The sequence below is a fragment of the Glycine soja genome, chromosome 16 (assembly GCF_004193775.1).
Source record: "Glycine soja cultivar W05 chromosome 16, ASM419377v2, whole genome shotgun sequence".
Classification (NCBI taxonomy): Eukaryota; Viridiplantae; Streptophyta; class Magnoliopsida; order Fabales; family Fabaceae; genus Glycine; species Glycine soja.
This window is the reverse complement of record NC_041017.1, coordinates 32,189,303-32,214,005: the sequence shown is the minus strand read 5'-3', so window position 1 is coordinate 32,214,005 and position 24,703 is coordinate 32,189,303. Positions and strand designations below refer to the sequence as shown.

Here is a 24,703-nt window from a genome sequence, read left to right as displayed (position 1 = left end):
TTGGGAATCTTCTGAGCTAGCTAGTATTATATCGTTTTTTAATATTCATGGAAGAGTACAAGTGCTATTAGGTAACAATTTATAATTGTCGAGAAGTATCGATGTTTATATAGTTATACTTGCCGAATGAAAATTAATGACGTGTGAATAAATGGCAATCGTGATCCTTGAAAAAAAATCAAGACGGAACAATTGAAATATTGCTGCATAAGAACTGAAAATATGGCTCACCTTCAAGAGCCTTGAACAGAAGTTAATAATTGCAAGTGACTAGATGTTTGATGAGTTGCAATAGGAAGGTAATTTTTTATAACAAAAAGTGAAAATTGATAAGATGATAAGATAAATATTATCAGAAGTAAGCTAATCATTGATACGATCAGGGTACTAAATTGACAAGTCATTGGTTGAATGGCCGAGTCATAAGTTAAACACAATGATTTATTATAAGTTTACGAATTTATATGGAATGTGTATAAATTATATTTTGGTTTAAATGTTTTTGTTCTCTGATAAATTTTAGTTTTTTCATTTGATCTCTAATAAATTTTTGTTTCGTGATGAGTCTCTAATATTTGAAAAGTTTTGTTTGAGGTTTTTATCATTAGTCAAAATTGGTTATTTGTTTATGTGGTCGTTAACCGGTCACACAAGCATGTTATTTGTTGTGTCACGTGTCAAGTTTTTTTTTTTAAAAAAAAAATGTAAGAAACGATATCGTTGCTGCTGCTTCTCCAAAACCCCTAAACCACCCCACCAGTCCCTGATCAATTCCTCCACCAGCTCCACACCGCTGCTCTGTTTCTCCAAAACCCCCTAAACCACCCCCACCAGTCCCCGACCAACTCCTCTGTCAGCTCCACATTGTCGTTGTTGCCACCCACTCCCCCACCATTGCTACTTCTCCAAATCCCTGAAGTAAGATTGATTTAGATCTTTCGATCCAGCAGTTGTTATAGATTGCGGCGGCTATGAAGTCAGCGTTGCACCTCGGATCAAATGGACCCACCTTATTCCTCCCTTGAAACCCCATGACAACATTACAACAATTAACACTAACCCATTTTCGTCTTTTCCTTCTCTTGAAGAGTGACCCCAATGGCAACAACAAATCTCCTTCTCTCAAAAATCACTCATGGACGACCCCTCTTCCCCAAAGAAAACCTCTTTGTTTTCATCCTTTCCTTCTCTTCTCTTCACCTACAGCACACAAGTCGGTTTGAGGGCCAAGTGTGAGAGAAAAATCGAGAGAGAAGTGAGGTTTGAGAGTTGGTGGTGGCGGCTGGCGATGGTGTGAGCAATGGTTGGTGATGGCGCTAGTGGTGGCCAATGGCTAGGTTGGTGGTGACCCTTGAGAAGAGAGAACAAGAAGAGACAACCATGAAAGCAAGGGCTTGCGGAAAGAGCTCGTTATTATGAAATGTCGACGTCAAGTCCCGACACTGCTACCCCACTTAATTTTTCGTGCTCTACGCAATGGACCGAGCAAAATCGCATTTTGGGATAAGGTTTTGTTGATCCTCTTCTATCCATGAAATTGTTTTTATGTGTTCTCTTAGAAACCTTATCTATGTGAATTTCTTGAGTTGTGAGTTGGCTTGGTTTGATTTGAAAATCTAAAATTGATTGAAAGGCCCTAAAAATCATTAGTGAGGACGTGTTGGCCTTGAATCTTCAATAGTGAGGAAGCTATAGTGACAAATTCACTAGGAAGGTATAGAAGAAACTATAGTAGACTGTGTCAAAACGCAAAGGGATGTTGAACGTCGTTTTTTACTTTTTTTTTTTAATTTAAAAAAAAAATCCTTCATGTAATCCTAGTTACACAAAAATCACATGTAACATGCATGAGTGACTGGTTAACAGCCACATAAGCAGATACCGAGTTCTGACTAACGGTATGAATTTCAAACAAAACTTTTTAAGTGTTAGAGATCCATCACGGAGTAAAAATTTATTAGAAATCTATCACGAAGCAAAAATTTATTAAGAATCTATCACGAAGCACAAATATTTATTGGGAATAAAAAATATATTTAAATCTTATATTTTTCGTATAAATTTGAACCGCTTCATACTGTCGACAAATGAACAAGAAGATTCCTTATTATCATGTCACGTCACCGTAGTCCATGGAGATTCTTAATTACATACAACATCATTCACCAGTTAATTAAGTGTAACTAGATCGCAAAATCCGGGTATATAAATAAATACTGCATATGTCAACTCTTGCAAATATTCAATTTTGCGAGGAATAATTCGTGCTTTCCAAAGAAGTGAGATTGTGTTTCAGGATTTATATATTATAAATAGGTTATTAAATTCCCAATTATGCATCAGGAATAAAATTAAGAGTGAAAAAAAGTAGAAAGAATACCACTTATGTCAACTCGCAAATATGCAATTTTGCGATCTGCTTTGGTCAGTGTTGTTGAAAATCACAATTCCATAGGCTCTGAACTTGATTTGACAGCCTAATTAGTAGTTCTTTAAGTACTAACTATAAACAAAAGCCTTGAATTTATAAGCTCAGCAGAAAAATTTGATTGAAAACAATTTAATTTGGCTGGACAAACTATTCTCACTCACCAAATGGAAACTTCACAACAAACAACCTTCAAAGTAGAAGTAAATGACTTATTTGTACATTCCCTGTGAAAAAGCCTTTCCACCAGATGAATCCATCTACAATTAAGCACCAGCTACATTTTCAAGGTTTATAGAAATAGTAACTTTGTTTTCTCCATTTGAGGAAAGCCTAAAATCTGTTCAATTCACAGCAAATAGTAACCAATTAGCAAAAGCAATTTATTTTAGACAAGGAGACCATATACTCAAACGTAAGGAATATATTAGAGTAATATTTGCTTGATGATTTTGAAAACTGTAATGACAGTTTAGTAACTGACGAAAAGCATTTGTTTCATACTTTAAGAGTGAACATAAAATGATGACATTTTAGTAACTGATGAAAAACATTTGTTTCAGACTTTAAAGAGTGTAGGGAAATGGTGAAATTTAGAGGAGCATACCACTTGAGCGAAAATGTTGCATGGAATAATCAGTGCTTTCCAAAGAACTGAGATGGCTGCATCACAATATAATTCGTGTCTCGGAATTGGAATTTATATATTATAAATAGAATATACACAAATGAGTGATATTAATACTAAATTTCAAAATACAATGTAGTTAAGAAGATTGAGAAATGGAAAAGACTATTTTTTATAATATTTATAAAACTTGAAGTGCGAGCAAAAATGGTGAAATATAGCTCTATTTTTTGCATCTCAGTTTTCAAGCCTTAATTTAAAATTGTCTTTGTTAGTGGTTAAATAAAAGAGATGGTTAATTTGTGGCAAAATTAATGATTCTTGATTATAATAAAATAAAGCAGAATTATCATTACAAATATTAGAGATACTATCAATTAGTTATGTTTTATATTCCAGTTGATTATATTTCAACACAACATTAATAAAGCATAAAAAGGAGAAAAGTATGGTATGTTGATACAGATTTACATTACAGCCACAGGTTCCCTTGTTTATGCTTCTTCCAAAACAGAATAGAAACAGAATAAAGAAAGAGCAATTAATGATTTCAACAATCTCAATTTTAATATATATATAGGTTTCAATGTCACATAATTGACTTTCTTATGTAGTTGTCCTATGCATCTTTTTGCTTCAACATGTATTTCTCTTCGACCTTGTGGTATATTAAGGGCTGCATGTCACATACAATCATCTGTGATCGATTGCGTTAATTGACCGTATGGATTAATCTAAGTTTGCCTTATTAGAAAAAGCATATATCAAAGAACCTGCTAAGGAGGCTGGGATCAAATAACACCTTCAAGAATTTCACTACAAAAAAAAACTGTATTGAATTGTTATAAACTATATTTGGTAGTTAAATACGACTTTGGATTTATATATATGTGTGTGCATATTTATTTAGAACTAAAAATTATTGTGGGGGGTGGGGCAGGTGTGAAGTAACTTCAGCTCCTGTAAGCTCCATTGATAAAGGGGCATCTGAGAAGAAAACAAATTTCAAGTTCTCTACAAGGCTAGTAATGTAGTTGTGCATGCATAGGCAGGGCAATTGATGTCTGCATGTGTGTGCATTTGATTCAAGAGTAGTTTTGGAAAAAGAGATAAAACAAAGTTAGTATTGCTGATGATTTCCCACATTATTATTATTATTAGTGAGTGCCATTCTCTGTTGCATGTTCCTGTTTGCTGAAACAAAATGAATTGTCCAACCATCCATTGGCCTTTGCTCTTTCAACATAGTTTGCAAACTGAATTTTAGCATCAGGGACATCCAAGGCCAAGTCATCAAGAGATTCTGCAACCCTTCCAAAGCCCTTCACCATTTGATTCATGGTTATTAGTCCTGATTCAAAGCACTCCTTGAGTAGACCCCATAATCTCTCATTCTTCTTTTCAATGGTTGTCACCAAAGCTTTCTTAACAACCTCATGATGGAAAAATGGCATTCCTAACTCTTTCATGCAGCGACACGCCTCCCTTATCTCGCCTCCAGACTCATACTCCTCCAACAGCTTCCCAATCATGTCCTTGACATCCTCAAATGCCCATCCTGACCTGCTACTCCCTCCACCACCCCAACACCTCAAGATTCGCTCCCCAGCAAGCCTAGCCTTTAGCAATGACTTTGTCATTCGAAGCACTTTGCTCCCAACTGAACCTGGCCCTAAACACTGTGTTCCTATCTCTTCAAGGTGTTGTGGGGCCAGGACTTCATCCACCACTGCTCTAGCTAAAAACATAGCAAGATCCTCAACAACAACAGGATTGTCCAGAGCAGTATCATCTGCTGACTCTATTAACATCACAAAACCACTCACAACATCATCAGCTGGGAAACACAAAGACGACAGCAACACAGAAGCCATTTCCTTCTCTCTATTCTTCCTATCCATTGCCAGAGTTATCAGCTTTTTAACAAAGATTGCATTGAGTGCAGCACAGTTATTGCTGTTTGCTTGTTCTAGACAGCTATTTACCTCCAATATATCGCCTGATAAGAAGTACTCTTGAATGATGGACTGAGTCTTTACCTTGAAACTTTTGGCAGCACCATCTTCTATTGTGTTTTTTTCAGGCTCCTCTGAAAGTGATTTCAAAGATGACACACATAACCAACCCTCAGATGCTGCTTTAGACATTAGTTGTTGCAGTATTCCACGTGCATTTGGTATGTCAAGTGATAAGTCATCAACTGTGTCAATCAACCGACTGAACCCTTTAGACATTTGGCTGGAGTTAATGAAACCTTCTTCAGCTGCTGCCTTCAACAGGTCTAACAGTGGGGATTCAGCTTGACGTCTCTCCATTGCCATTATAAGAACCCGTTTCACTATTTCGTGATGGAAAAAAGGAACTTTCAAATCTTTGATGCATCTAGAGGCTTCTTTCTTGTCACCACTTGCAACATATTCCTTCAAAAAATTGTTTATCTTAACTTTAACATCATCAACTGTGGTATTCTTACTTCGACCCCAGCACCGCTCTATGATTTCTGCATGCAGAGGGGCTGCTAGATAGCTTTTCTCAGTTTTTTTCAAGACCTCAACCCCTTTTGAATCTTTGGGTAAGTAGGCCATCTGTTTCTTCAAAAATGCAGGAGGAAGTATGTCATCAACCACTGCTCGAGCTATGAAAAGAGCTAGAATTTCAACTGTGTCTGGTATATCTACAATCAAGTCATCTGCTGATTCAACTAATTTGCTGAAGCCTTTGTAAACTTGTGAAGGATCAACTACGTCAGAATAAAGTGCAGATAACAGAATAGCAGCCATTTCTTTTTCTTTGTCATGTCTGTCCATGGACATAGAGACAAGTTTTTTGACAAAATAGTAGCCATACTGTGGTTTTCCCAATTCTTTAACTTCATTCATTGTTGCAATAACACCATCAGTGGAAAAGTATTCCTCCACTATTATTGTAGCTTTTTTCTTGTAGTTTTCAAGATCTGTTGTCGGTTTCTTTTCATTTGAATGGTCAAATTCCTACAAAACCATATATACTTTCATGGTTGTTGGTGTTACAAAGACAAACTCTTCCAGAACAAAATAAGGGACCAAATCTTAACCCCCTTACCTCACTGCTGTCATAGTTTGGATCATTAGGATCAAGAACATTCGTGTCATCTGTATCAAGCAATCCACCCCAGGTACCTTTTCCCCCAGAACCACCTGAATAATGAGAGCAGGATAAGTCGGTTGCTTCTTTGAATTTAAGGAATGCAAGTATTCTATCATGTATGATTTGATTAGTCATAAAACACCAAGGCTAGACCAGTCCATTCATTGCCTGTGAGTTTGTGACAAAATGGCATAGCTGAACGTTAAATGAATATTCTACTCTTTCAAAGTACCTAGATAACAACCATATGAAAAGTTAAAGATCTTTATGTTGGTCATGATCATCACAGACGAGAACCATGACTATTTTATCTACCTCATTCAAATGTTCTATGAATATGTTTCCAAGTATTTTAAAAATTTATGATGTTCAATTATCATGAGTCTTCTAAGACTAAATGAGGGAAACTGGCAACAAGTCTATGACCATCGCTTATTACATATATTTTATGGTAGCTACTTAGTGAAGAAGTTATCAAGCATTATAAAGAGAAAACTAGCAATGAAAAACTTCAATGGGTAAAGACTTCACCTTTCTTTGGACGTCCATCTTTTTGAAAATATGATTGTCTATGATTCCTTGGACTTAGATTGCTGCACTTGCCTTGCCCCGTTGGGGACCTTGGAGATTGTGGAGTCCTAGGAGATTTAGGGGACCTTGGAGAATTTGGTGATCGTGATGACTTAGGTGAAAGCTGCAATGGAGAAACAGATAATGGATCTGCACTTTCTGTTGCAGATTGATGAAGCTCGCGATGCTCATTTGATACATAACCCTCACCGAAATCCATTATGCTATGTCAAAATTTCCACTGTACAATCACAGAAGTCATATATGCTCAAAACAGAATGTCAGCTTCAGAATATATCAGCCACTGCAGTCAATTATACATCATAGGTGACCTCAATCTCTAATTTGCAACTTGAGTCTTTCTTGTCTTCTTCTTTGCATTATCTGCTGATGACGATCCTTTCATTTCCCTTCTGTCCTACAATCACCACACAAAACATGGGGCATAAATTTGATGTACAAAAATGAAACAAATTAATCAGAATGCTGAATATTATTATAACAAAATTATCTATGCCTTTCATCAGTGCTATTGATATCATGAATTGTGGTATCAAGTAACCCAGAAACAAGTGATATAGAAGAAAATATGAAAGAGAAAAAGCCAGATAAGTGGATCTTATTATCTATGGTTTGAACTATAAGTATATACCCTTTATGCTTTTGCCACAGCACATGATCCACAACTAACATGCGCAAGTTAAATGCATTTATCTCTCACCACTTCGATGGGAAATCCTTTGAACCAATTTGAAAAGGGAAGATAGAGACACTAAAGTATATTCTAATTAAGTATACTTAATTGACCATGTGCTTAATACACTGTCCTCCCAAGAACCATCTGCTTAGAATATACTTCACTGTCTCTACCTTCCCTTTTTATATGCTTAAATGTGAAATGCTAAAAACTTATTTTCAGCAACTCAAATTGATCAGAATGGAAATATTATAGATTTACTGTTAGTGTCTTCACTCAGTAATACTCAAAATCAGGTGTGCAAGTACAGAACTAGCAACTTGATTTGGTATTTCTTCTGTTTCATTGTTTCTTGATTTTGATGGTTAGGAATATCTTAGAAGTCAGGCCAGAGAGACTTTTCATGCATTCAGACGAAGTTCAGATTTATTACAAGCGAAGACACCTAAATCGTGACAAACAAAACTAGTTACCTACAATGCCACATATGGACAGTTTCTTATAGTATTACATTATTCTACTAAAAAATGTAATATGCGAAATTAAATTAGATTTAAATATGTTTTAGTCACAAAACAAATTAGATATTCAAACCGTCAAAAATCAGGTAGATGATTAAAAAGAACATTTTTCAATATTCAGACTTAAAAAAAAACAAATTTAAATTTAAAGAACAAAAAATAATAGTAACTTAAATTTGAGGGACAAAAGTATATTTAAGCCAGTAAAATTAAACAATATTATTAAATTAGATATAAATAACTATAAAATTTCCAAATAATTAATCTGGGATCATCTTAGAATTACTTCAATGCATTATACATGCTCCTTGATTTGTTAGAGACAGAAGAGGTTTTCCAAGAAAATATTTTGTCCCATCAATTTATTCAATTATATATTGAAATGCAAGAGACATTATAGGCACCACGATAGACATTTTAACATCTTAGCCACAGGAATAAGATTAGACATTTCTCACATTAGATTCACGAACATCCTCATCCAACATGTATAGGTATACTTTCAAATGAATTGTATTTAGACATCATAAACATTTCAAATAATCAAATAGTAATTCAACAATTTTACCATCAAAGTTTGGAGGAAGATCGTACAAGATTACCTTTAGTTATTGCTTCCAAGAGATGAACGCTTGAGGGTATGGCTTTGATCGAGATTCTATGATGTAAACTGTGTCTGGATAAAAAAAACTATGTCTACGTTTATTATTATTTAGTTTTAGCTCGGAAGTTGCAGTTAGTGACAGGTTTTTTCTCTTTTCTTTTTTGGTTTCTTTTGCAAAGAGAATAGACAGTGTTTCAAAGGTGGTTGCAAAATTTTAGGTGTTTGTATGTGTGGTCGGAAATCCACACGTACGGATCTTGAACAAGTTTGTCACGTCTAGGACGCTACGGCTTCACAAACTTTGCCTATAGAAACGGGAGAGGAATACGCCAAGAGACCAAGTAACAAAATTATTATATATGAAAGAAATTAGATTAATTTTAATTCACACAATTGATAAAATGAGATGGAGATAGGCAAAGGACTAATCCATGTTCACCTAAAATGGTGCACCATTTCATTGAAGGATTAAATTTTAATACTCTTAATATTTACTAGCCAAAAAATAGATATGCATGTGTTTATATGTTCATATTTCAATTCAAATAAAATTGAGTTGAATTTCATTAAGTAAAATCTTAAATTTGAATCTTATGGATAAACAAAATAAGCATAATTGAAAAAAAATATATCCCACTAAAAATGATTAACTAAATTTTTCAGGGTAAAATTTGTTTTCCATACCTGAAAAATAGACTGTTTTTAATTTATTATCTAAAATTTATTTTTAGTTATTTGTGTACCTGAAATTTTTTTATGTTTCAATATAATATCTGTCGTTAATTTCATTCTATTAAGTGATAACGTGATAGACGAGATGTTATGTCATCAAGTCTAATTATTGACACGTATCCAAAAATTCATCATTCTTATATCTCACCTAACCCTATTATTCATCATTCTTATATCTCACCTAACCCTATTATCTCCCCTCTCGTCCAATCCACCTACATCGCCATAGTCACGACTGCATTCTTCTTCAGGCGCCTCCACTCTCCATTGCAACTATCGCTGCCATCACCGCCAATAGCGTTCCCACCATTGCCTCCCCCCTCTCCTCCTCCTCATCCTTCACAATCCACCCATAGCCCCACCGCCTCACTCCATTCATCTTCTTCATCCTTCCACAGACACCCCTCCTTTGCGCACAATCACGATCCCACCATAACCCTTTACGTGCGTGTGATAGTCATCACCAACCTCGTCATTGAGCGCGATCGCCATGATAGTGTTTGTGATCTTCTCAACGCAAGGTGTTGACAAGGACAAGGTGGGGGTCGAGGTCAGCTGCGAGGGGTGTAGTTGACGATGCAATTAGCGGACCCAAGACAAAGGATGATGTGGTAGGAGCAGAGGCGACACTAGACGACACATGGGAGGTAGGCGAGTGAGTAGAGGAGCACAATGACAAACTTGATCTTGGCAAGGGGAAGTCACATTTTTTTAATTTTTTTAACATTAATTAGTTAATAAAATATAATAATTGAATTTTTTAAATAAATTAAATAATAAATAATGATACAACTTTAATTTACTAATGTGTCAAGTGATTATTAAACTTGATGACGTGACATTTTATATGCCACGTTATCATTAACAGAATAAAATTAACGATAAATATTTTACATTGAAATACAAAACTTTTTCAAATATATAAATAACCAAAAGTAAATTTTAAATAATAACTTAAAAACGAACTATATTTCAAATATAAAAAACATATTTAAGTTAATTTTTAAATAAAAATTAATTATCCACCAAACTAATAAAAACTTCACACTAATATCTTCCTGACTAAAAATAATCTAAACCATTTCTTTTGATTCTCCAAATTTTAATTCCCTTTTATTCTCCCCCATTCTTTCAAAATATCATAATATTTCCCACTTTTTGTATTTTTAATTTCATCCTACCGTTAAAAAATCACCATCTTTTCCTTTTTCCTTTCATAAGTTAAAAAGGTCATCCATATTTTCTACCTCTTTTCTTCTTCTCACTTTGTTAAGAAAAAATTCTATAATTTTTGTTTGTTCAAGTGAGAAAAAAATGAGGAGAGAAATATTTATAAAAATTGGAGAAAATAGAAAGAAATATCTAAAATTTTAATTTGAAAGCCAACCTTTTCTTTTCTTTCCTTCTACTAACTCTGTCCCTTTTATATAGGAATCTTTTGGCAAATTTGCTTGAGGAAAAAGCTAAATTCATTCTACATTATTTTCCTTTTTTTTACAAATGCTTATGAACAAGCTTATCCCAAACAGGACCTTAAATTGTCACTAATTCAAAACGTCTACACTGGTTAAATGACCATCCCAAATTTCAAAACATTGATCAAAACTCAAACTAGTTTGCCTTTTCTAAAACGAACTTTCTCACCGATCAGAGAAGTGTAACTTCACTGAAAAACTATAGAGCTCATTGACCCCTGCATTCCAAGCGAAACAAAGACATAATAACACTTCCATTCTCAAATTGTATTATGTATGGCCAACACATATGTCTAGCTTGTTAAAAATCCAGGGTCACTGAACCATCAGTTAACCCTGCAAAGATTTATGGTAAGCAACCTTTCAGAAATGCTTGTCTTGCCCTTACATAGTCAAAGCTATGTTACCGTTCACCATTCTCGAATTTTTTATGCTTTAGTATCAGGTGCATCCTTTGCATCGCTGCTTACAGCATCTTTCGTATCTTGTTCTTTACTAGCAGATGCTTCAGCTACAAACTCCTCTTCTGTGTCACTCTCATCAGCTGAACAAAAAGATCAAGAGACCAGTCAAAGTCAACTACAGCTGAAGCAAAATAAACTCAAGTTCATAAAAGGATTGAAATATAAATGAAAAGAAGATTGATATTGTTGTATCCCATAAATAACATGGACAAAATTTGGATATAGTTACCATCGTCATTGCCTGCAGCATCAGAATCCAATCCTTCACCCCCTCCCATGCCCAACTTCTGCATAGAAAGTGAATTGATGGTCAAGACTTGAGTGCCCATCTAACTAAAAGTATCAGTGTTAAACTATATCGTTTGAGCTATGCCACTTACAGAAAAATCAATGTCACCAAAGTCCATATCAGATGCTGCAGCTGAAAAGGGAATATGGAAATGAGACAAAATAATGGATAATGAAACCTTTAAGTTCAGAGAAATTTTGATAATCACTAACGTTTATTATCTTGCTCCTCATCTTCATCAACCCATTTATCCCAATCAACTTTCAGAAAGACAGGAGATTTCCCTCCCTGCTTCAACAATCTGTCCCACCACTTGTTCTCAGCCTTTTTCACCAAGTAGCAGATGTTTCTTGAACCAACACTAGCTTTGCTATTCTGAGAAGAGACATAATAGCACACCAATTACAAAAGATAAATGAAAAAGATACGATTCACAAACCATCAGCTCACTGCTCTTACATTTACATCAATCTTGTCAAACAGATCAATGTCAACCTCATAAGGAATTTTCTCTGCACCAGCAGTTGCAGAGAAGTAAAATTTTCCTTCTGGCTCCAGTTTGAGCTTAACATCCTGAGCATCAGGCAGCTCAACTGTTAAGTAGAGTACATCAGACGTCTGAGCCCATTTGACAGAAGGATGGCGGCTGTATTATAAGCAAAAATATCAGGAAGAAAGTTCGAGTAGCACTTTTAATGAATAGATAATAGTATACTTGCCAAAACTGTTTGGTCAAATAAGGAAAGTGTTTTAGGATGAAAAATAGACTGATTGTATCCATGTTTGAAAAATGCTAATTCAAGTAGAGAATGTAAAATAAGCTCTACTTCCGTAAAAGAGGACTAAAATAAGCTATAAAGCATTTGGATAAACACATAGAGAAGCACTTATGCAAGAATGAGGTTTTTGACAATTCATGTAGTCATCAATCATTATGAAAAATTGAAAACAGTTAACACATTCAAATTTTAGCAAAGACTTGTACTCAGATTTATTTTTCTATCTTATGAAATAAGCCCAAAATAACTTATTTGAATTTCAAAATCTCTTTTAAAAACTTGTCTAGACAGGATCAACATGCTTCATAAGTGCTTATTGATGTGGATAAGCCCAATTAAGTTGGAAATATATTCATCAAATCGGGGCCTAAATGAGTTAACGAATGACATATGAAACATTAAGAAAAAGTGAGAAACCATAAAGTGCAAAGAACAAGTAAAGAAATTAAATGTTGACCTACTTACATGCAATTTCTTGGCTTCAATCAAAAGTATAAACTCTTGAATAGAATACATTTCAGTCCATCAAATTTGAACCTAGTAAAAATTCTAATACTAACACAATTTATTTACAACCTAAAACTTTTACCTAGACATCAATTTTTCCTTGATTTAATGTTCCTTAATGACAAATGTTTACTTAATACATGCTAAACAACACCAAAGTGGGAAAACGAGTGCATCCAACTCATGAGTCATGACTATTCCACATATGTGGTAGATGGCAGAAGATTCCCATCACTTGCATCCAAAATCATCAAGTAACAAATAAATTTAAGAATGAAACCAAAAAGAGAAATACACCTCCAAGACCAAATCAAATCTTGCCACAGAGATCATGCATGAACAGGGTACCACAACTGAGACAGTTCCAAATTCGAACAAAAACATAAAATGAAAAATGAAAAACGAAAAACTAGTTGTTTTCTCTTTTTACTTCTCGCTATGCTAACGGCAAAAAAAAAAAAAAAAAGAAAAGAAAAATCACCAACTCGGAGTGATCCTAATTTTACAATGAAATAAGAAAAAGAAAATACAGAGCAAGTAGTAGTAAACTAAACCCTACATGAAAGAAAAAAAAAATTGAAAAAATTGAAGAAAAAAAAGAGATTAAATAATCATCTCTTTGTAACAATCCATAAGAAGATCAACAAACGATACGTATACATAATGAAACTATCGGTTCAAAGAAAATTTAAAACGCTAAAAACCCTAATTATTTTTCTTCCTAAAAAATAAGCAGACAAAAAAAGGAGAACACGAAGAAGAAAATACAATTAGAAGAAATCCAGAACAACAAAGCACGCACTAAGAAATTTATCCAAGTTAAAGAAATAATAGTAATTAAGCAAAACAAAGAGAAAACGCAGTATGCATGTGCTATAAAGTTTTCTGTTGAAACACGTTCTCAGAAAATAAAATGCATGCGCACCTCATCTTAGATTTTTGTTTCCTCAAGAGTAATCGGTCTGGTTGGTTTTCTCTGGTTCCGCCACCGTATAGTGTGAGTACTACTGTGATGAGACAATGATTTTCACTTTATATCAGTGTTAATTCTACTTTAGATTTTTTCTTCTTATTGTATTCCTCGTAACGTGTGCGCATAATGATTATTTTACATCGAAAAAAATGTTTAATTTCTATGTACCCGTTACGGCATATGTAGAGTTTTTGCGTAACCAATGGGCCAAAATGAGTATATGCTTGGATTTTAAATAAAAAAATCCAACCAGTTATGCCCTAATTAGACGAATTACTAATATATTGTTAAATTAAACGAATTACTAATATGTTGTTAAAAATAATCAATAGATTTGAAAAAAATGTTAAAATGATTTTTGGTGGATTTCTAACTTTTCTATCGATATAATTAAATCATTTTATTAATAATTATGTACGAATAATGTAACAAAATCTCTTACGTATAATCATAAATTATTATAGATATAATTTTTAAAATAATTATTATACATAAAAGTTAATAAATTTATTATATATAATAAATTATGATTAAATGATATTATAAAACTATTTTAATAAATAATAAGACTCTAAAAACAATAATAATTAAGCTTTATGTGTTTCAAATTAAGCTATAGTTAAATACAAAAGAAATCATTAATAGTTAGGTTTCATACGCTCAATCTTAAAATATTTCCTTTTAAAAAGAATATTTGTACTCAACCTTAAATAAATATAGGTATATAAAACTAATATAACATTAAAAAAATTTCACCACTACAGACCATTGTAGAAGAAGACATAAAAATTACTAACAACATCCAAAAAGAAATTACTAGCAACATATAAAAATATTTATTTATTCAATTAATTAAATTATAATTTGAACATATAGAATTTCTAATCTTCAGGCTTAATAGTCTGTAAAGTTTGAACAGGACACTAGCTCTTTGTAAGCTTGAGAGGCTGGAAACCATGCTTCTAGATCATACTTGTTTGCTTCAGCATCATTCAAAGGGCAAATTTACTGTAGGGGCGTATTTTTAAAAACTAATTACGAAGGAGGGTCTGTTTTTAAACTTTTTACGAGGGGTCTGTTCTTCCATGAATGCCGCCAGAAGAACTGACGACATAGGTGTTTTGCCATTGCAGATGGCGAGAAGTACGCTGAGCTGGAGGGTGCCGCTATGCTGAGGAAGCATGCCGCCAATCTAATTGGCGGGACATGCCAATGTAGGATATATATATTTGTCATTTTTGTATGTTGCTTTTGCAATTTGCATAACTTTGATTCGTGCGTTTAGATCGGAAAGCTTAAAGGAAATTGCTTATTGGTGGTACCAATTCGAGTCGCATGAAATAATGCAATAGCTGATCACCCATGATTTCCGTTAATCATCTTTTTTTAAATTTACAATTGAGCTAATTACAACAAAAAATCTGCTCGTAAAGCTTTAGCATATAACTCTCATAATGTGTAATGTGTTGATACAGAATGAATAAGAAAAAGAGTTATTTTATTTTATTGTGTTGATGCAGCATAATAGTATATAAATTTCTTGGTATTTTTCTTCAATTTTTATCATATATATATTTAAAAAAATTGAATAAAAATACTAAAAAATTTATATACTAAAAAAAAAACAGGAGTAGTAGCTCCTAAAATAGAAATTGAAAAATGTTCTTTTTTGGTCCTGTAAGCTAAAAAACAAACAAACAGAAAAGATAAATTCCTCACAAAGAGCACTATTATGTTATATTTATTTCTTTGTAAATTTTAATCTGGCCTCCACCCCTTTCTACTCCAGCTTTCTTTTATATAATGTTGTCAGTAGTATAATACACTTTTATTTATTTATTTCATGTTTGGTTAAAAAAACATTCAAATCATATTGAGACAAAAGTAAATTAAGTTATAACATGTTTTCTTTTTTCTACTCCGTATTCATATCTAATTGGGCATGTCCCGCCAATTAGATTGGCGGCATGCTTCCAGCATTTTAATATGGGTGTGTCTCGCAGAAGGAACTGGCGAGATCAGTGCACGTCAGCATGTCTCGCCTGTGTCAGTGGCGGCACCCTCCAGCTCAGCGTACTTCTCGCCATCTGCAATGGCGGAACACCTATGTCGCCAGTTCTTCTGGCGGCATCCATGGAAGAACAGACCCCCTCGTAAAAAATTTAAAAACAGACTCTCTTTCGTAATTAGTTTTTAAAAGTACCTCCTATAGTAAATTTGCCCATTCAAAGCACCAGATACAATGGAAACAACTTGATGGGAAAGATTTGACTGCATAAATAAAATTTAATCACATGAGAAACAAAAAACTTGGGGAAAGAAAGAAGTCAAGACATGTAATATACTCGTAAAAATCACTAATATGCATGGCATTGGAGACACCTCTGAGTCCAACTCTTTATTATGATTCTCAAAAAATGGATTATCCCCCAAGCCCATAACCGAGTATCACTACAACATTTGGCAGTGTATGTATACTGCCAGGCAGCTGACTAAGCTTTCAGCATTCCTTCAAGGACAATAGTTGAAGCAACAAAATTTCCAATTGAAAATGGCAAATTCTCAATGGCTGTCTTGTCTAAATATATTTCTCTTATTTTCAACATCTTTCCCAAAATTTATGGGAAGCTCTCAAGATCCAAAATTTCCAGAGATTTCAACATGATGCAGGGTGCTAGAATTTTTAGCACTGAAGAAGCAGAGCTTATAAAGAAACCCAATCGAACCATCAATTTTAACTAAATTAGTGTAATTATTGAGGCACACGTTGGTCAAAAGTGGTACTGCTCTTAGGATTGGTAGATTGGTTAAAAACCTGAAATCTTCAAAGTTTATTATAGACAATGATTCAAACATTTGCAAAATAAAAACAAATGACTCAAGTTATTGTTTTTTAAAGTGGAAATTCATGTTGAAGAAAAAACTTTGAAACTGATAATGCCTTGTGTGGTTGGAAGATTTGAAGGAAACTTTCAGGCATTCGGAGTATCCCAAGTCTCAACTTGTTTAGGATTGAAATTCAGAAGCTAAAGATGGCGAAGGATAGCCACTCCAGTTTAACACTCTCAAACTATTTGGTAGATGCTTGGGGCCTGTAAAAAGGCTGTGTCTGCAATAATCAAAATTCTCGGGTTCTTCATCTTCTTGAAGGCTTTTACCTTCCATTGCACTTCTATATAGTTGTACACTTCAAACTTTATGAATTCTATTTTATCAGTCCCCTTCTGGGTCCAAAGGACAACCACAAAAATATGCACATTAGCAATTGAACATATTAACCTTCCCAGTTAATAAATTTCATCAAACATGTTAAATTGAGGAAAAAAAAAAGGAAAGAATCCCAAAATCTAGAACATATTCATCAAAATCAATAAATAAAGGAATGAAGAAAAATATAAAGAAGTTTTTAATTTCTAAAATACCATATTTTCTTCCAAACCATGAACAATGTCTTCATCAAACCAAAACCTACTATGTCTGCCAGGCTCAAGTGTTGATTCTTGCCTTACAAATTCTCTTCCTGTGTTTTGATTAGGTCATGCATTCTCACAAAACCTGAAGCATCAATCTTTATGAGAGATCTGTCAACCAACACTCTCAAACCATCTTCTGCATGAAAACCATGAGCATGTAGCATCCGTGTGACATAGCCCACTTCTTTAGTTTTGAAGATATTAGAAATGTCAAGGAAAATTCCCTTCTCATTTTCTTACAAACCATCATAGCTTACTTTAAGTATTTCATGGATCTGTTCATGAGAAGTTCTTTCATATTTATCTAATGCAGAACTGCATTCATTTAAACTTTTTCTAAATACGTGAGAACCTATTGCTTCCAAAGCCAATGGAAGGCCATGCACATCAAGAGCTTCACGGTTTGAAATATTCACATAACATGGATCAACTTTATTATTTTTAAAGGCATGCTAGTTAAACAATTCAACCACTTTTTCATCATTTAATGGTTTAACCTCGTATAAGTTTATCACTCCATGAGTAGCTAGCAAGTGTTTGTCTCTCTTGTGGTGACAATGATTGTCCTTCCAGAGCCTAACCGATCATATTGTCCCGCAAGTACTTTTAACTGCTCTAATTTGTCAACATCATCTAGAACCAGAAGAACCTTCTTTTGTTCAAGCCTCCTTTTTATTATTGGAATTACTCAGTAAACATCTCCCACTTTGATATATTTCTCCTTGAGTATTTCAGAGGGTAGCATTTCTTGGAGTTGGATGAGGCCATGCTTATTAATTGTCTTTTCTCTAATGTCGGGGAGAAACCACACTCCTTCAAAATGGCTAAAAATCAAGTTATACACAACACAGGCAATTGTGGTTTTACCTATACCACTGATACCATAAATTCGTATCATGTTCACCTCATCAGACTCAAGTCCAAGGAGAGATTTCACTTCTTGCACTGAATACTCTAGTCCAATTGCATTATCAGCAACGTGTAAAGGAATGCAATCAATCTTTTCAGAGACCTCTTTAACAATCTTTCGATAAACCTCTGGTTGATCTGCCCATTATAGAAAAACATGTGAATTGAAACTAAAGCGTCAAATTTGTGTTTGGTATTTCAATCAAAACTAATAATAACATAAAATTGTGGAGTAAACAACCACTTAAGTCTCTCAAATTGTAACACTGTCATATTAGTATCTGAAATTAAGAAAAATAAGTCTTTAAAATGTCAAATAAGTTCCTAAGTTCAACTACTTGTTGTCATTTTAGTCCATAAATATATGTTAATATTATCATTTAAGTGAACATTTTTTTTTTAAATTTTGTACTAATGTTTCAAGGATTTTCTTTTAATTTCCTCTGATTTAGGCACTAGTGTGATAGCGCCATCTAATTTCAAGAGCTATAGTTATTGTTTACTCTAAAACTGTGTCCATTTCTCAGATTGTCACATTTCTTATACATTCAAGAACTAAAACAGGATTTGTATTCTTTCGAAGACTAAATTGTTACAGATGTACATATTAAGAGACTAAAATGGTCATTTATCCAATAATTTTCTCTTCCTGTTCACCCTTCTCCCTTCCATCGTCTACCACCAATACAAGCTTATCGGTCACATGACTAACAACATAGTACAAACAACCAGGTAATGAAGGAGGTTCTCCGTTAGGGAGTAAAAAAGTTGACATCGGCATTTTGAATTTAATATCATCCTTAATGTTTCCTTGATTGTAGACACCAATTAGAGTCCAGTCTATAATTTCCATGGAAATGTTGTGGGCCCACATTGCTTCTACAGAACTTGGTGCAGGACATTTCAACTCGAATAAAATCTCAGCTTCATTCCATTCGTGCTCTGAAAATATTCCCTCCGCTTTGCATTCTAGATCACACCAGAGTATCGGGTCCCATGTTCTAAATATGTAATTACATGAAGAACTAAATTGCATAGTGCCATTGATGAGTACGCTGAACTTCAAAATCAACACCATTTCCATGACACTTTTCAATCTAGATATTATAGAACAACATACCGCAATCTTAGGAAACTTTTTTCGAAACGAGAAATTCATTGACCATTTCCTGCATCTGCGAAACCAGTCCTTCTCGACACCCAATGCAAGCTTTTGGAACAACAAATCGAAATCACAGAGCATATACAGATTAGGACTGCATACTTGGATGACATTATTAGGACTCATGTACAGATAATACAGGTCAAGATGATGATAATGCCTGGGATCAAGATGGCAAACAAGAATGGCCTTTGGAAACACTTCTAAACTCAACTCTTTCCCATCTTGGTTCTCTTCAAAGAATAGATATCTCCAATGCCTAAAACCAAATATCACTTCAACTTTCGGCAGTGTAAAGATACTACCTGGTAGCTGAATCAGCCTTTTGCATTGCTCCAGGGACAAGAGTTCAAGTCCAACAAGATTTCCAATTGAAAATGGCAATGTGCCTATGGCTGTGTTGTCTAAACATATTTCTCTTATTTTCTCCATCTTAACCAATACTTCTGGGAAGCCCTCAAGACACAAGCAATCCCCAAGATCCAAAATTTCGAGAGAAGTCAACATGATGCAGTGTGCTAGAATTTTCAGCTTGGAGCATCCTTTAGCACTCAGGGTGAGGAGCTTATCAAGAAACCCAATTGAACAATCAATTTTAACTAAATTACTGCAGTAATCGAGACACAAAAAGGTTACGAGTGGTACTTCTCTTAGGCTCGGCAGATGGGTTAAGACCTTGCAACCTTTAAAGTTTATTATAGACAATGATTCAAGCATCTGCAAAATAAAAGTAAATGACTTAATTTATCGTCTAATAAAGTAGAAGTTCATGTTGAAGATAAAAAGTATGAAATTGATACATGCCTTGTGAGGTTGGAAGATTTTAAGGCAACTTTCAGGCATTTTGAGTATCTCAACTCGTTTTGGATTGAAATCAGATGGTAAAGATGGTGAAGGATAGCAGCTCCAGTCTAGAAATCTCAAACTATTTGGTAGATGCTCAGGGCCTGTAGAAAAGGTTGTATTTTCAATTATCAAAATTCTCAGGTTCTTCATCTTCTGGAAGGCTTTTCCATTCCATTGCACTTGTATGTTGTTGTACCCTTCAAGCTTTATGAATTCTATTTTATCAGTTCCCTTCCAGGTCCAAAGCACAATTTAACCACAAAAATGTGCACATTAGTAATGTCAACCACATATAAAAATTAAATTGATAAAAGGGGGAAGAATCCCAAAATTTATCTAGCATTCAATGAATTCCGTAAATTAATAAAGGAATGAAAAGCAAAGAATATAGCATAGACATGTTCACAATTTCTAACATACCGTATTTTCTTCCAAAACATGAACAATGTCCTCTTTAAACCATAACCTACTACGTCTGCCAGGCTCAACTGTTGATTCTTGCCTTACAATTTCTATGCCTGTATCTCTAATTAGATCATGCATTCTCACAAAACCAGAAGCATCAATCTTTACGAGAGATTTGTCAACCAACACTCTCAAACCATCTTCTGGATGAAAACCATGAGCGTGTAGCATTTGTGTGACATAGCTCACTTTAAAAGTATTCAAGAAACAAGCAATGTCAAGGAAAATCCCCTTCTCGTTTTCTTCCAAACCATCATAGCTTACTTTAAATATTTCATGGATTTTTTCATGAGGAATTCTTTCATATTTATCCAATGCAGAATTACATTCATTCAAACTTTTTCCAAATAAGTCAGAACCTATAACTTCCAAAGCCAAGGGAAGGCCACATGCATAAGAAACTGCACGGTTTGAAATAGTCACATAACTTGGATCAGTTTTATTATTTTTAAAGGCATGCCAATCAAACAATTCAAGAGATTTTTCATCATTTAATGGTTTAACCTCATATAATTTTACCACCTCATGAGTAGCCAGCAAGTGTTTGTCTCTTGTGGTGATAATGATTATACTTCCAGAACCAAACCAATCATATTGTCCTGCAAGGACCTTTAACTGCTCTAATTTGTCAACATCATCTAGAATTAAAAGAACCTTCTTTTGTTGAAGCCTCTGTTTTATTATTTGAATTCCTTTGTTGACATGTCCCACTTTGATATCTTTCTCCTTGAGTGTTTCAGAAAGTAGCATTTCTTGGAGTTCAACAAGGCCATGCTTATTAATTGCCTTTTCTCTAATGTCAGGGAGGAAACAGATGCCTTCAAATTTACTAAAACTCATGTTATACACGGCACGAGCAATTGTGGTTTTACCTATACCACCAATACCATATATTCCTATCATGCTGACATCAGATTCGAGTCCAAAGAGAGATTTCACTGCTAGCACTGCATACTCTAGCCCAATTGGTTTATCAGCAACGTGTAAAGGAACACAATCAATCTTTTCAGAGATCTCTTTAACAATCTTTAGTATAAACTTATACTCTGGTTGAGATCTGCCCATTAAAGAATAATATGTGAATTCAAACCAAAGCATCAAACTTGAGTTCACGCATTTTAATCAGAATTAATCATATAAAAAAAATAGTGTCCGTTTCTTAAATTTCATTGATCAAGATCCATATAATTGGTTTCGTTTTCTATTAGGACTTAAGCACAAGAAGAGAGCTCAAACCCAAGAGACTAGTGCATTAGTTAAGCAAAAGCTCCTGACATTTTCCCTTAATAGTATTTATATCATTATATGAAAAATATTAGGACAATGATGGAAAACAGAGCTAATAACTTATAACATACTAAATAAATAAAAGGATAGTATGAATTATGAAATACCCATGGAAATGCCAGCCTGATAGATTAGCTGCTTGATATAAAGCCTGCCTCCATTGTTGCACTTTGTCAATGTCATATTGGAACCTTTCTTCGTGTTTTGCCAATGCATCTGAATAAGTCCCTGTTTGATGCCGAACTTGTGATGGATCCACATAATAAAATATTGGATAAATTGATCGACCCTCTTCTTCCTTGAAGCTCTCAAGGATCGTGACAAGTTCATCCAAGCAATAAGTTGAGGATGCATAGTCCTCTGAGAAAACAATGATGGCAATCCTTGAATTCTTAATGGCATTGAGAAGAGCTGGTGTAATTTCTTCCCCCCTCCTAAGCCCTTTATCATCTATGAAAGTAAGAATTCCATTTTTGAATAGAGAATTGTAGAGATGGCCAGTGAAATTTTGACGAGTGTCTTTGCCTCTAAAACTGAGGAAGACATCATAAAAATTCCATTTGTCTGCGAAGGAAGACGAGGATGGTTCTGCTCTTTCTGCCATATGATTTAGGAACTTCGAAAATACAAACGCAAAGAAACTAGGATGTCAACTCATGGTGAGTAATCCCTCATCGGAGATAAGTTATAAATGTGAGTTGAAGTCCTACATAAAAGTGAAATTGTTGAAACTGAATTTTAAGATTTTGGATAAGATTTTGATGTACCGTAAGTTTGATGACCGATGGTCCACTTATATAAATCTAATCCATATTTACTTATTTCCCTCGAATTTCCAACCACTCGGTCCCTAGTTATAAAACTTTTTATTTATATTATCATTTTAAAATTATATTTTTGTTTTTTTATCTACTTAATTTTTTATCATTAATATTTGGAGATAAAATAATTTAAAAAATATATTGAAAAAATAATTAATATATTTAAAAATTAGATAAAAAATATAAATAAAACAGATAATTTAAAAAAAAAGTATCTCATAACTAAAGGGGAGGAAACAATTACATACGGGTAATAATTTAGTCTTGCATTGCAATTAGCAAGAGAATGATCGGAGAACTGAAATCGTTGACTCAGAGAAAAAACATATATTAACGCGTAAAAGAATAGAATACAGAGAATGACATTTCAAAGAAGCTGCAAGTTCATCTTTCGGTGGACTAGGCGCCAACCGACAGCGAACTCATAAGTCACTCACTTTTAAAATTAAAAAATTAAACATAATTACAATAAATTAAATTTATTTAACAAATTAATAAAACACCTTTTAATCATCTTATAAATATATATATATATATATATATATATATATATATATATATATATATATGAATTTTCATTTATAATATAAGATTCATTAAAATGACACTAAAGTTTAACTTGATTACAAATTACTTTTCATTGGTATATATCTTTTAATTAATTATTAACTCCGTCGTTAAATATTTTTAAAACGACAAAAGTGCTTTTTAAATTAGTTAGGAGAGTCCCATATCGGACAAAAAGTTGCACACACATGCGCGCGACATAAATAATACATTAACTAATAATAATATAATCCATTCATAATAAATTGTAGTTTCTCCAAACATCTTAATAACATCATTTAGCATATCCATATGGGTGGATCACTTACAATTATAAATAAAGAGATAGATTTCCTTTATCAAATAAAAAAATAAATAAAAGAATACGTGTGTGTGATAAAAGAAATATAGTTTACTCTAATTTTGATAAGAAAGTTTTGTATGATCAGTGATAGACTCGAAGACTGGACAAATAAAATGATGATTTTAACCATTGATATGTTTATTAGTCTCAATGAATTAAGATAAAGTGTATAATACATATATAGTGCAAGAATAAACGTTCATGTTAATCTTATTATATTCATAACACAGGATTGATAAATTGGATGTCCTCCATGCTGTTTCCTTGTTCAAATACATGGGATTCTAATTTGTTTGACATACCACTTGATTCCATTCAATTTCCAAAAGAACTCCATATATGCATATAGAATGGTTCCTCTTTCTGATAAAAAATAACCAGATGATCATCTACTATATATCCAAATGGAACAACTCTTTTGATAACTGTCTCCTGCATTGAGGGTAAATTCGGGACTTATCCAAATATACACGGAGTCCACCACCAACAACAAAAAGAGATATTGCAGAGAACTTGTTACACACCATAAACAAATTGACCATCCATTCGTACAATGCTCGAACCACTCTTGAATCATTGTTGCCGGCAAACAAAACTCTACCCATTCATAATTCATTGGCCATGTTCATTTTATAGTCATAATTCGTTCATACATTTAGCAACACACACACATGTGTGTGTGGGTGTATTTAGTGTAGGAGTTAATATCAAGTCAAATCTATATAGGAAAATAGTAACCTTATTCAGTAACATGCGTCTATACTCAGAACTCAAGGATTGACAATCTCTTGCAGAAAAGGCTATAATGCTGGAAAGAACCCCTTTTATTTCTTGAAGATCCTCAGTTATCCAAATAAAGTGTTCTCAAAATACATGAAGGGAAGAGTAATTTTTTGAAGATTCTTGCATCCATACATACGAAGCTGCCTTAAAAAGTTACATTCTTTGGTCCATGCAGGAAAAAGTGTGAGGTCTAAATCTTTCAAGGATGAGCAACTATTGCCCAAAATGTTTCCAAGTTTGTTGGAATATAAACC

The 24,703-nt window shown here is 33.7% G+C and overlaps 3 protein-coding genes and 1 pseudogene across 3 annotated transcripts; all 4 read right to left on the bottom strand.

Moving 5' to 3' along the window:
- Positions 1 to 3,920: 3,920 nt before the first annotated feature.
- LOC114390479 lies at positions 3,921 to 7,166 on the bottom strand. Its single transcript, XM_028351219.1, has 3 exons — positions 6,714 to 7,166; positions 6,138 to 6,232; positions 3,921 to 6,046 (listed from the first exon to the last, which is right to left on the bottom strand). Exons 1-3 carry the CDS (start codon positions 6,970 to 6,972, stop codon positions 4,214 to 4,216), a joined length of 2,187 nt encoding a protein of 728 aa, XP_028207020.1. The 5' UTR covers positions 6,973 to 7,166; the 3' UTR covers positions 3,921 to 4,213.
- A 3,593-nt stretch (positions 7,167 to 10,759) lies between these two features.
- Positions 10,760 to 13,955, bottom strand: LOC114389225 (co-chaperone protein p23-1-like). The gene is made up of 6 exons (XM_028349855.1): positions 13,746 to 13,955; positions 11,994 to 12,180; positions 11,747 to 11,909; positions 11,626 to 11,666; positions 11,475 to 11,532; positions 10,760 to 11,325 (listed from the first exon to the last, which is right to left on the bottom strand). Exons 1-6 carry the CDS (start codon positions 13,748 to 13,750, stop codon positions 11,210 to 11,212), a joined length of 570 nt encoding a protein of 189 aa, XP_028205656.1. The 5' UTR covers positions 13,751 to 13,955; the 3' UTR covers positions 10,760 to 11,209.
- A 2,260-nt stretch (positions 13,956 to 16,215) lies between these two features.
- On the bottom strand, positions 16,216 to 18,320 carry LOC114389969 (annotated as a pseudogene).
- Positions 18,321 to 18,667: 347 nt separating this feature from the next.
- Positions 18,668 to 22,691, bottom strand: LOC114390878 (TMV resistance protein N-like). The gene is made up of 4 exons (XM_028351792.1): positions 22,043 to 22,691; positions 20,604 to 21,705; positions 20,142 to 20,414; positions 18,668 to 20,054 (listed from the first exon to the last, which is right to left on the bottom strand). The coding sequence occupies exons 1-4, from the start codon at positions 22,537 to 22,539 to the stop codon at positions 18,804 to 18,806; spliced, it is 3,123 nt and encodes a 1,040-aa protein (XP_028207593.1). The 5' UTR covers positions 22,540 to 22,691; the 3' UTR covers positions 18,668 to 18,803.
- Positions 22,692 to 24,703: the final 2,012 nt, after the last annotated feature.

What these genes read in the sequence shown, in the direction of transcription:
- LOC114390479 (XM_028351219.1), bottom strand. Translation starts at nt 6,972, where the DNA reads ATGGATTTCGGTGAGGGTTATGTATCAAATGAGCATCGCGAGCTTCAT. An exon ending in AGATGGACGTCCAAAGAAAG is followed by an intron (nt 6,233 to 6,713) that starts GTGAAGTCTTTA and finishes CTCATTATTCAG; the next exon opens with GTGGTTCTGGGGGAAAAGGT. An exon ending in CAAACTATGACAGCAGTGAG is followed by an intron (nt 6,047 to 6,137) that starts GTAAGGGGGTTA and finishes ATGGTTTTGTAG; the next exon opens with GAATTTGACCATTCAAATGA.
- LOC114389225 (XM_028349855.1), bottom strand. An exon ending in TTGACAAGATTGATGTAAAT is followed by an intron (nt 11,910 to 11,993) that starts GTAAGAGCAGTG and finishes GTCTCTTCTCAG; the next exon opens with AATAGCAAAGCTAGTGTTGG. An exon ending in TGAGGAGCAAGATAATAAAC is followed by an intron (nt 11,667 to 11,746) that starts GTTAGTGATTAT and finishes TTCCCTTTTCAG; the next exon opens with CTGCAGCATCTGATATGGAC.
- LOC114390878 (XM_028351792.1), bottom strand. Translation starts at nt 22,539, where the DNA reads ATGGCAGAAAGAGCAGAACCATCCTCGTCTTCCTTCGCAGACAAATGG. An exon ending in TCAGGCTGGCATTTCCATGG is followed by an intron (nt 21,706 to 22,042) that starts GTATTTCATAAT and finishes TTTAATGGGCAG; the next exon opens with ATCTCAACCAGAGTATAAGT. An exon ending in AAATCTTCCAACCTCACAAG is followed by an intron (nt 20,055 to 20,141) that starts GCATGTATCAAT and finishes TTTATTTTGCAG; the next exon opens with ATGCTTGAATCATTGTCTAT.